The 13,203-nt window shown below is 38.8% G+C and overlaps 1 protein-coding gene across 1 annotated transcript; it reads right to left on the bottom strand.

Moving 5' to 3' along the window:
* Window positions 1–10,331: 10,331 nt before the first annotated feature.
* On the bottom strand, window positions 10,332–11,141 carry LOC105826379 (zinc finger protein with KRAB and SCAN domains 8-like). The gene has a single exon (XM_012664353.1). It carries the CDS (start codon window positions 11,139–11,141, stop codon window positions 10,332–10,334), a length of 810 nt encoding a protein of 269 aa, XP_012519807.1.
* Between the last annotated feature and the right edge of the window lie 2,062 nt (window positions 11,142–13,203).

Genomic DNA, 13,203 nt, shown 5'->3' on the forward strand with positions numbered 1-13,203 from the left:
CTCTGATGTTTGATAAGATCTGAACTTTGACTGAAAGCTTTACCACATTATTTACATTCAAAGAGCTTTCCTCCATATGGAATCTTGATGCCTTGTAAGCACTGAACTAACACCGTAAGCTCCCCTTACATGGTCACATGTATAGGGTTTTGTTCCAGTGTGGATTTTCTGATATGTAAGATTGAGCTTTTAATGAAGGTCTTCCCACATTTTTGCATTTATAGATTTTCTCTCCAGCATGGGTTTTCTGATGATTAATAAGTGCTAGCTTTCAAATAAAGGCCTTCCCTCCCACGCTACATTTATAGTGGTGCGCTCCAGTGTAGATTCTCTGGTGGGTGACCCGAGTTGAACAACAATGAATCCGTTACTATACTCTTCACATCCATAGAGGTTTTTTTCTATGTAGATTCTCTGATGTTTAATAAGGCTGTCACAGCACTTCAAGGCTTTGCTATACCCATGACATAGATAAGGTGCCTATCCAAAATTTACTTATGGTTAATAAGACTTGAGCTCACAAAGAAGGCCTCCCACACTGAGATATCCACAAGGGTTCTCTGATGTCTGACAAGATCCAGTATCTGAAGGTTTTGCCACATTCTTTACTCTCACAGGACTCCTCTCCAGGATGGCTTCTCTGTGTAACAAGACTTGAGTTTTATGCTGAAGGTCTTTCAAGGCTGAGGATACTCATAGGGCTTTCCTTCCAGTTTGGACATGCTGGTGCTTAAGTCAGGGCTGCTGTTGCGCCAGGGTTTGTTTTGTTAGGAAGGAATATTTTGGACCAGTGACTTTTCCCACTCACTTTACATAGAGATGTTGCTTCTTTTATTACAGTTGCTGAATATATCAAGCTGAATGGAGGGCTTCCTACTCCCATAGCATTGGCAGGACTGAATTTCAGAGCAAATACTCCCCTTAGCTTCAGGCAATATCTGTTGTGCTTTTTCGAAGGGGCTCCCCCATCACTTGGATAAACTATTTAGAAGCCCACGGACTTGTTCAGTGTAGGGTCCCTAAGCAATGTTCCTATTTACTCCCCCAGACATCACCCTCTCTGTTGAACTTCTGGAAGACTCTGCTTTGGAATAAACTTCTTGTTTAAGGACAGGAGTCGCCATGTGAAAGAAGAGGTTAAGCATGCAATTAGCATCTTTTTCCTGGAGGCAGATAGGTGGATTCAAATGTAACATATATGAGAGTAATTTACAGAGAGCACCTACCTAAAACATAGTTCTTTATATGTGAAAGCTCTAAGTAAAAATATATGTTTGCTTCTTCATCAATTTCTTCTCTTATCTTTAATATTTTCTTCCTTCTGCTTTCTTTGAGTTTATTTTCCTGTTTTCTTTTTTAATGTTCTCAAAATGGATGCTTAGAACATTACTTTTGTTCAGCTTTGCTTCTTTTTTAAACAGTATCTGTACTTTTAAATGAAATAACTTACCTAAAGAGCCAGAAAAAGTATCTGGAACAGAGTAGGTCTCAATAAATTGTAGCTAATATTAGCAGTAGTATGATCACTAATATAAAGCCTGAGATGTAAAAGAGAAGGAAGGAACTGGGGAGATTCAAGATCTACTATGAACATAATAATATAGAAAGCGGCAGGTTGGATGCCTTTTTCAGCCTCCACCCATCTGCATCCAGATGTTCAAATAAACAGCAAAAAGAAAAAGGAAAAGAAAAGAAAAAAAAGAAAGCAGCAAATGAAAGAAGAGATCATCACATCAACATCAACAAAGTGTTTACTATGTACTTGGAGAGATTATAAAATCACAAAGCTGGGAAGGGTATCAGGGAATATCTGGTCTGTCTCCCTTGTTTTAAGGATGTAGAAATTGAGGCCCAGCTACATGGTATTAGCCTAGGTAGTATGGTTATTACAGGTAAAGACAGGTTGAGACCAAGTGCTCTTGAATCTCACTTTTAGGGTTTTTACTAGCACAACTCACTGCCTCTTAAAGCCCAATGTGGTACATGAACATAAATCTTCAGATTAAAACTCTCATAATACAGCACAGTGGTTAAAAGAACAGGTTGTAGAGCGAGGCTTCTGGTTTCAATTCCTGGCTCTACCATTTTCTACCTGCATAACCTTGGTCAAGTTATTCAATATCTTTGTTCCTCAACTTCTTCAGCTGTAAAATGGGAATATAGAAGTATCTGTCTCACAGCACTGTTTTTCATTGAGAAAAACATACATATAAGGCATTCAGAAAAAGCCCTGGTAAATAAAGTACACCATAAATATTGGGTATCCAAGCAGATACATATCTTAATAACGTTGTTCTTAATTATTCACTGCCCCTTTTGAAAGGATTATTTTACCCATCCCATCGATAGCAGTTGGTCATGTTTACTTGTTTTGGTCAATGAAATATAAGTAGAAGTGACACATGGTCTCCTGAATAGAAGACATCAAGTGGTCCTACCACTGTTTTTTCTATTGCCACAACAGCAGCATCCTCAAGGTAGGACTACTCCTCTAATCTGAATCCTAGAGTAGAGAAAATGTATTGCAGAACTGCATCTGATCCATAACTGAAATGCAAGATAAATAAGAAAAACCTTTGTTATTGTAAGCTGCTGAGATTTGGGGAGTTGTTGGTTACATAATAAAAAGCTTATTGATCATAATTAGCCCAAACTGACTTGTACAATCTCAAGCCATTCACCATACTAGGGGCTGCAGAGAATTCATAAGAAGTGATAATTCCTGTAATCAAAGAACTCATAATCAAATAAGCAAGATATAAGAGACAGATAATGAAGCAAAACAGAAGGTGAATGTTCTAAGAAAAAAACCAACATGCTACGGGAAGTGGAAGAAGGGAAAAATTGTAAGTAGTTATGGAAATGGAAGGATGCTTACCTAGAAATCAGACATCAATAGAGCTCAATTTAAGATGTTTTAATGAACTGAGCAGCCACCACGTAAGACTTGTTATAAACATTTCCCAGGCTAAAGTGGTCTCTTTCATACTTTTTGATAAAAAATTTTGGAATCCCAACTAAGCACCCAAACTGTGACTGATCAGATTCAGAGGTTTTTTTCCCTGAGGAATAAACTGGCTTTACTTAGAAATTCCTCTACTATTCATGCATATTCTGAAGTGAGTTGGCCTTATGTCTGGGCAAGAATAAAGTTCAGTTATCTATTCATCCATTCATCCCCTAAATTATCACAAAAAGAATCTGACATGGCTACACAGAATATGTAATCACAGGTCCTTCTCTGAGAATTCAATCATGAATCTCTCTACCCAATACTTGCCTAATGCATGCTTAAGCCAACTGAAATTTGAGGGACACTACTTAATAATCATTTAACTTTCCATCCATTTAGATTCTTTAAGTCTAACCCTTTTAATTATCATATAAAGGAAGATTATTACATAAAGCAAATCCATGAACATACTCTCTTAGCCATATATAGAAATGTTTCCCTGAGTTAGACGTTTCATAGGAGAATAAACTAAAACTACTCTCAACAGCATGGATCAATCTCACAAACATAATATCAAGAGAAATAAGCCAGATACAAGAAAGTACATGGTATGCAAAGTTCAAAAACAGGCAAAAGTCATTTGTGTTGTTAGAAGGGACCATAGGGGAAGAGGGTTCTGGAATGTTGCAAATATTCTGTTTCTTGAACTGGATGTGGGTTACACAAGTGCATTTGCTTAGTTTAAGTTGATAAAACTGTATGTTTATGATTTGTGCATTTTTCTGCAGGTATGTTGTAATTTTTTTTCTTTTTTGAGATGGAGTCTCACTCTGTCACCTGGACCAGAATGCTGTGGCATCAGCCTAGCTTACAGCAACCTCAAATTCCTGGGCTCAAGCAATTCTCCTGCCTCAGCCTCCCAAGTAGCAGGGACTGCAGGTGCGCGCCACCACACCTGGCTAATTTTTCTATTTTCAGTAGAGACGGGGTCTCGCTCTTGCTCAGGCTGGTCTCAAACTACTGACCTCAAGCAATCCTTCCGCCTCAGCCTCCCAGAATGCTAGGATTACAGGCGTGAGCCACCGTGCCTGGCCAGTATGTTGTAATTTATTAACAAGTTTACACTTAAGATTTTATGGGACTGTTTTAGGGTTTACTATGATCCATTTTAAGTATTTCTCTTTTTAAAACTATAGTTGAAGACAATGTCCACTCTATTATTCAATATCCTTTACAAAGGGACTCAAGCAATATGTTTATTTGAATTTAGTTCCTGGAAAAACTTCACCTGTGTAGTTAAATATAATTGCTTTCTTTTGTTACACAAATGAAAAACAGTACAAAACAACATATTTTCATTTCATCTTACTTGCCAAAAAACTTCAAATCAACTTCAGTACTTAATTGTATTAATCAACTTATCTCTGAGAGGAGAGAAATTTATCATCTGTAGTGGGCTGAATGGCCCCCCAGGAAGTTATGTCTATGTCCTAATCCCTCGAACCTGCAAATATGACCTTAATTGAGAAAAGGGTCTTAACAGACATAATTAAGATTATGATCTCAGGATGAGATTATACTGGATTATCTGGATGGGCTCTAGATCCAGTGACAAGAAAAGATTTAAAAGAGATAAAAAAGATGGAAGGAGGTGAAGGCCAATGTGAAGACAGAGGCTTGAGGTTTGAGCGATGTGGCTACGAGCCTAGGATTCCTAGAAGTTAGAAGAGGCCAGGAAGGATTGTTCCCTAGAGCCTTCAGAGGGAATATGGACCTGCCAACACCTTGATTTGGACTTTTGGCCTCCAGAATGGTGTGAGAATAAATTGCTATTTTTTTATGCCAACAGGTCTGTGGTAATTTGTAACAGCAGCCCTGTAAAACTAATATACCAGCAGAAGAGATCAAACAAGTAACACTCTGCAATCTTGTTTCAGCTCTCATACATACCACAAACAAATGTCATTTGGGGCATAATTAGTGCTACTTTTTTGTGCTTTTTGCGGGTGATTTTGCTGTTTAAAATGGTCCCCAAGTAGAGTGCTAAAGTACCGTCTAGTGTTCCTAAATGCAAGAAGACTGTGATATGCCTTACAGTGAAAATAAGTATGTTAGACAAGCTTCATTCATGTAGGAGTTATACTGCTATTGGCTATGAATACAATGTTAATGAATCAGTAACGTGGTACATCCAGAAAAAGGAAGAGGAAATTTGGTGATCTGCACATGAGGCCAAGCTGTAAAGTGCTAAAGCAACATTTATTGTGTGTGATGAAAAGTGGCTAAATTTAGGACTCATGAGATGACAACTGATTTTAAAAAAAAAAAAAGCATAGTTGACAGCATTGTTTCGAGGATGAAAGCTAAAGAAACTTACACAGGTTAACCAGGGTCAGGAAAATGTTAAGCCCTTCTCAGCTAGTGTTGGTTGACTCACACATCAATAGTGTGGAAAACATAAACTTGCAGGTGAGGTAGGTTCTACAGATCAGCAGGCTGTGGAATATTTTTAAAATATCTGTGCAGTATTATACAGGAAAAGAGTTATGTGGAAGAGCTGTTTTCCAATCCTGATGAGACTGGGTTGTTTTACAACAATGTTGGCAAACAAATGTATACAATGCAAATGACATTTTGATGGAAAATGCTGTGACTAGAGACTCAAAAGAATATAACCCTGCACTTCCTCTAGGAACAATAGTTAAGTATTAATTTGGTATTTGTAGCAACTTTATAGAACCCAACTATTATTAAAATGAGAATTGACTATATACAGTTGTCCCTTGGTATCTGTGGGAGATTGGCTCCAGGAACCCAGAGGATGCTCAAGTCCCTTATATAAAATGGCACAGTATTTGCATATAACCTATGCACATCCTCCCCATATACTATGAATCATCTCTAGATTACTTATAATGCCTAAATCAATGTAAATGATATATAAATAGTTGTTATACTGTATTTTTAAAATTTGTATTATTTTTTATTGTTTTATTATTTTTTCTGAATATTTTCAATCCGCAATCGGTTGAATCCACAAATGTGGAACCTGTGGATAAGAAGGGCCAACTTGTATTACCAAAACCACATCCATTAGAAGGGCACAAGGTCTGAGAGTAACAAATCAGAAAATCATTTTTTTTGAGCCTAAGGGACTGGCAGCCCTGAGAAACTATTTCTCCTCCACTGAATGTGCAGCCCAAGAAGTAAACGGTCAGCAGAGACTTGGAATCTCCAAGTCTCAAAAATGTTGGAAGTATAGGAGAAGGCTAATTTCAAGATGGATAACTGGAGAAAGGAACCTATAGCTAAGGTAACAGTATGCCTTCCAGACAAGGATGCCAGCTATCACCACTTCTTTTTATCACGGTACTGGATTTCATACCAGTGTGATAAGGTAAGGAAAAAAAGGTATAAAAATTGGAAAGAAAAAAATACAACTGTCATTATTTGCAAATGGTATATATAAAAACCAAAAATATCTACATATAAATTAGAATGCTGGATATGAAGTCAATATATAAAAATCGACTATAAGTCTCTGTAAACAAAAAGTAAATATTTAAAAAAATGATACCGTTAACAATTACATGGAAAAAATATCAAATGCCTAGTAATAAATAATCTAATAAAGATGTTCAAGACCTCTGCACAAAAAACCATAAAGTATTATTGGGAAAAATTAAACAAGACCCTAAAGAAATGGAAGGCTATACCATGTTCATGGATTAGAAGACTCACATAAAAATGCTGATTTTCCCCATTAATCCATAGATTCAATACAATCCCAATCAAAATGCCAATACACTTTTTTGGAGGGTGTGGGTAGAAATAGACAGTGGATTCTAATACTTGTACACAAATGTGAAGAACCAGAAACAGCCAAGCCACTTATTAAGTAAGAAAAGAAGGTGGTATCAAGAACTGAGCTGATCTGGAAAGGGCTGAGCTGTCAGGTGTTGTAGCAGTCAGGTAAAACAGGCCAAAATGATAAAGTATCAGTCAAGCTTTAATCAGCAATAGCATTAACAAGGGGCTCAACAGAACAAAGTGCTGGCTCCTACAGTGTTCCATTCTTACTCATGGAATTGAGCCAGGCAAGGGTCAGATGAATCAGTATAGATATGAGGATCATCTCACTACCAAGAAAGCCCCAAACAAAAGATCCAAGCAATTTTATAGATCTGGGGGTTGGGAAGAGGAAATGGGAAACATGCTAGGAGAGGAGAAAAGTGTCTTCAAATTTCCTGATCCCAATAAGGGAGGCTTCAAATTGCTTAGGGGAGGCATTTAATAAAGAGACATCTTAAGGGAGATACCCAGATTAGGAATGCAGACATATGTTTAAGAGCGTGGCTAGCTGAGGAGTCTGAGTTTTGACTGTAACATCTTTCACAGAATGCAATGCATTGGTTGTGCCCCAAATCTGGTATGGGTAGGGTAGCTTTGCCCCATGAGGGGTGAGGCCTTCATAATTGCCTATGGTCAGGTCTGAAAAATCACATATAGAAATTTGGCCAGAGCCTGACTCCTCAGGTGGGATGATTTGCTCCAATGGATACCAAAATGATGTAAAGCTACAATAATTAGGAAATCTGGTATTGATGCATGGATAGCCAAATAAACCAATGGAACATAATAGAGAAACCAAACACTCATGCATATATGGAAAATTAATTTATGAGAAATTGGCACTGTAGAACAGTGGGAAATGACAGTCTTTCCTATAAGTGACACAGGATCAAATGAATATCTTTAAGAAGAAGAATGAAATTTGACTCTACCTCACTCATGCACAAAAATCAATTTCAAATGGATTATAGATATAAATGAAAAAGCAAATTAGAAAACTTTTTAAGATTATAGAAATTATCTTCATGATTTCAAGGCAGAGAATAAATTCTTCAAACAACACAAAATAAGTCATATACATAAAAAAGGAAACAAATTGATCCAGGACTATATTAAAATTAAAAACTAATATTCATCAAAAGATACCATTAAGAGAATAAAAAGACAAGCCATAGAGTTGGAGATATTTGTATCCCCTATGAAAAGGATTCATATCTAGAGTATGTAAACAATTCCTAGAACATGTATAAAAATATAACAGGAACTTTCTAAAAGAACACCAAATGACCAAGATGCAAGCTTAGTAAGCCTACTTTGTCCAAGAGATGTTACCTCATCTCTCAAGGATACCAGCTGCATAAACAATGCTGAGAAGTAGCTTAGGTAAAAGAGTTGTCATATCCTTGCAGTGCTGGCACACCCAGCAAGACATGTAGGAGTGCAAGAGGCCCAAGGAGGACTGTCTCTCCCAATAATGGTTACAACATAAAAGGCATTTCTTATTCCACAAATTGTTTGAAAAACATCAGCCTAGAGAATATATTTCATGCTTTTTAGCACAGCAAACAAGAATTTCATGATCTGGTCATGGTATACTACTTTCATATATGTATTCTATGATCAGTCCTTGAAAACTTTGTTCTCTTCACCCAGATGTACTGTGCTTTTTCATATGCTATTCCCACCGTACCTTCCCCATTCTTCTTTTTCACGCAGGTGGCTCAAAAACTCATTTTTCTCCAAGCTTTCATCCTCCTACAAAGCCTGTCTCATGAGTTGTTGTTATACTTTCTTCAGTGCAAGGTACTCTACAAATCCAGTGGCTTTATCACCGTAATCATTATTTTCTATCTACTCTCTGCTCCTTGTCTTCAAATAGACCTTAAGTCCCCTGAGAATAGGGTGCTTTTTTTTTTTTTTTCATTTATTTTTATATTCCTAGCACCTGGCACAAGGCCCATCCTAAAACAAATCATCATTAATGCTTTAATTTGAGCTCAAACAAGTAACTATGGTACACATATCCTGATTGCTAAACAAATTCTTCAATAAAAGAAATTTCTCTTTCCAGAATGTCTGCTCCTTCAAAGTCTTCAGAATACTCACCATTCACTGCTTAGTATTTAGTTGTGTGGTTTGGGGTAGGATATGGCAACACTTCATTACTGATCCCAGGTGTTCTCCACCCAGATGACTCTGTAAACCTCCATCCTAGGACCAAACCAAGACAGCTGGGGTCAAAAAGGTCAACACTAAAAACATTTAAGATAATAGCACAGAAATGGGGTGACAGGTCAGATCAAAAAGAAACCACAATCTCCCTCAACTGCCAAAGATAAGAAGGAAGTAGGGCGAAGGAATTCACACTTGAACCCAGCATACCAAAGAGAACTTCCTGGTATTCTCCTGGGGCCCTTCACTTTTGCCTGTAAGTATAGTATGTGCTTTACTTTTTCACATGTCCCATTTCCTGAGTGACAGCCTATCTCCTCAATTTGAGCTCCAGAACCATGACTTTCTCTGCTTTCAATCCCCATATCCAGGCCTAATACTGCTTGGACAAGGTAGCTGGCACTATCCCAATACCAGAGGCTTCATAATGTGCCTTTTCACATGCACTGAGGTCACAGACGACCTCAGTGCCTCCTGGCCACAAGTTGGCTCAGAGCTTCATGAAGTCTAATGTGTCTTACAGCTGAAGTATTAAAGGAGAATTCAGGGAAACTGTGCATCCCTTTGCAACACAGAGCCCTACTCTGAGAACACCATTTTATTTCCAGTGTTCCCTCCTACCTGTTTAAACTGTGGACCATCAAGGCAATCTACAATTTCTATAAATTTGATAGTCATCTTGAACCTCTTATGAGTTAAATTTCAGGGATCAAAAATTTCAGGTTTGTTACTCAGGAGTGAGAAATCACTGTTAAAATAGAAAAGTAATAACAAAGTAATTTTAAAGTGTGTATTGCTCTTCTGAGTTTCACATGTGCACAAATAGGGTTTGGGGATTAGGGTTAGGAAGTTAGGTTATTGTCTGGTGAACAGCATTTAATCATCCTTGAGAGCACAGTGATACATCAAAGGCAAAAAAAAGATCAACAGGTTGATATTTCCAGATTCAATGAGGATATGTGGTCCCTCTCTAATCAACATTGTTTCCAATTTCAAAATTTAATGTTTCATGTATAATACTGGTAGCAAAAAAACAACAAAAGGCTTGGACATAAGAGAAATAAAAATGTTTGAATTACTGCAGTTTGCTTTTACTAAGCCAACATAAACTACATTATGGTATATGATTTTTCAATGGCTTTACCTTATGGGTTGTAAAACTGCATTCTCAGAAGTAGATGTGATTTTAAAGCCTTAGTCATTATGCTGATGGAGTCACTTTTCAGTGACTTCTCACGTCTTTAATATTCCAAGAGATGAAGTGTCAATTAAGGTATTAATTTTTACCGTACTCTTCTTTTGATGGTATCTTCTGATGCAACAAAAAGCCTTTGGAATATATTCACCACATAAATCACTGATAACACTTTCCTTTGGCATGTATTTTCTGGTGTTTAGTAAGATTAGAGCTCCCACGGAAAGCCTTCCCACACTCATCACACTCATATGGTTTCTCTCCAGTATGGATTCTCTGGTGATGAATAAGGGTTGAGATCTGGCTGAATGCTTTTCCACACTCTCCACACTCATAAGGCTTTTCTCCAGAGTGAATCCTCTTGTGATTAATAAGGGCTGAATTCACATAGAAGGCCTTCCCACACTCCTTACACTCATATGGCTTTTCTCCTGTGTGGATTCTCTGATGTTTGACGAGGGCTGAGCTTACACTGAAAGCTTTCCCACACTCATCACACTCATAAGGTTTCTCACCAGTATGGATTCTCTGATGTTTGATAAGATCTGAGCTCACACTAAATGCTTTGCCACACTCATTACATTCATAAGGTTTCTCTCCATTGTGGATTCTCTGATGTATAATCAGGTGTGCCCTTACACTGAAGGCTTTCTTACACTCATTGCAAGTATAGGGCTTCTCGCCAGTGTGGATTCTCTCATGCACAGTGAGGGTTGAGCGCACGCTAAAAGTTTTTCCACAGTGATCACACTCATAGGGTTTCTCTCCAGTGTGGATTCTCCGATGTCGAACAAGGCCTGAGCTCTGGGCAAACTTCTTTCCACATTCACTGCATTTATACTTTCTTTCTTCTGTGGGCCTGCTCTCATGCCTTTCTAACTGGTCCTCACACCGAGAGACTTTTTCATACTCAGGAATCAGTAAAGTATCCCCATTATATACACCAGGGATCTTCTGGTGTGGGTCCATCCTTACAAAAATCTTCCCTTCAGAGTCAAGACCTTGTTCATACCTCTGGATTGGTTCCTGAAATAATAAACAGACCTTTCAAATGTATTTTTACTCCCTGTTGCTAAAGCTATATAACGTGATATCATCTAGGGCTCTCTAACACGTTTGGTAATTCCAGGACACACCAACTGTATGGCAGCCAGGTCAAATGTTTTTATTCAGTCCAGACCATGACTCAGTAACATCAAAAAACTATGAACATCTGACTCAAATGTTTACTTAAATCTATCCTCTATAAAGGTATCTAAAACACAGAATCTGGGATATACATGAATATAAAAATAATATAATTCCTACTTTAAAAGACTTTTAATCATTACTTAATTAAACTGGGAAACAAAAAAACCCCGAAGAAATCTGCAGATAAAGCAGATGAAGTATTATGGGAATAGAGGAAGCAAAAGAAACAGAAATTCACCAAGTTTGGAAAAATGACAATAACATCATTAACATGTTTTACCACCCACAGGAATCCATACTACTTGAGCTGGAAGAGAGATGGGAACACAAAAAGCTCCGCTTGTTGCTATGCTACTGCTATTGCTGCAGCTGTTGTTGCTATGATAAACAGTATCTTAGTAACAGGGATGCTTTGTCTCCTCTGGAATTGTGACAGAGTAAACCCTTCGCCTCTGCAAAGAAAGGGATCCTACCAGCCCATTCCATCTTTATAGTTCAGACCACTGTGTGGAGAACTTGGTGGACTGCTGCCACTCTTTTCTTTTTCTTTGAGACAAAGTCTTGCTCTGTCACCCCAGCTAGAGTGCAGTGGCATCATCACAGCTTACTATAACCTCAAACTCCCAGACTCAAGTGATTCTTCTGTCTCAGCCTCCCGAGTAGCTGGGACTACAGGCGCAAGCCACCATGCCTGGGTAATTTTTTTTTTTTTTGTAACTAAGACTCAGTCTCATTCTTGCTCAGGCTAGTCTGGAACTCCTGGCCTCAAGCAATCCTCCCACCTGGGCCTCCCAGAGTGCTAGGATTACAAGTTTCAACCATCTCACCCTGCGCCTGGCCTGATTGCTGCCACTCTCTTATCCCCTGGGAACAAACACAATTTTGTCTCTGAACTTGGTAAAATATTTGCTCCAAATTCAAATTACACTAATTATCTCTCTGCCTTTTTCCTTTTTACAAATTGTTCTATGTCTCCACAGTGGTAAGTCAAGTTAACAGTATGCACCCTTGATATGATAAAAATGGCATTTCATCTCTGTGGTCTTCCTCCTGAAAACCTATAACCTCAGTATAATAATGACAAAAACAGTCAAATCCCCATCGAGCGACAAGCGAAATTCTAAAAAAAAAAAAAAAAAAAAAACCCAAAACCCAAAAAACATCGTAAAGGAGAGCTGAGGATCCAGGGCTAAGAGAAAATAAGGACTCCATTCCCCCATCCTGCCCTCGGCTACTGAGCCCTGTCAAAAAATCGAGTCGGGGTCTCACGATCACTCCTGAGTTTAAGGGTCTTTTGAGACTGAGACACTGCCAGGGGCGGTACCCAAGATGCGAGCTTGGTAAAGCTCTCGGGCGCAGAGCACCTCCCGCCCCAGCCATACTCTCTTTCAGGGTCTCTGGGGGTCAGCTCTGCCAGTTCACAGGGCAAGGGGGGTGAGGGAGAAGACGACGAGGGAAGAGAACAGGGAGACAGGAAAAGGGAGGAAAGAGAAAGGGCAGTGTGAGAAAGAGGGGAGGGGTTTAGAAGAATGAGGGGGTGGAAAGGGAAGGCCTGGGATGACCTGGCGCAGGAAGTTTCTCCCTAAGTGGCCGTTCGCTTTCACGCCTGGGCCCCAAACCCTAGTAGAAAGTCAGGAGGGAACTCACCTGCAAAACTGCGATTAAACTAACTGATCAAATGATTGAAGACACCTGTCGGCCTAGAGAGGTCGATTTCCGCGGAATCCCGACCTTCTGCAACTGATCATCCGCTCTAGGATCTTGGAGGCTTCCCTCTCAGTGGTTCATGAGCGTACAAGAATGTGGTGGGCGTGCGAGGTGTGAAGAAAGGATTCTATTT

The sequence above is a fragment of the Propithecus coquereli genome, unplaced genomic scaffold (assembly GCF_000956105.1).
Source record: "Propithecus coquereli isolate 6110/MARCELLA unplaced genomic scaffold, Pcoq_1.0 Scaffold882, whole genome shotgun sequence".
Classification (NCBI taxonomy): Eukaryota; Metazoa; Chordata; class Mammalia; order Primates; family Indriidae; genus Propithecus; species Propithecus coquereli.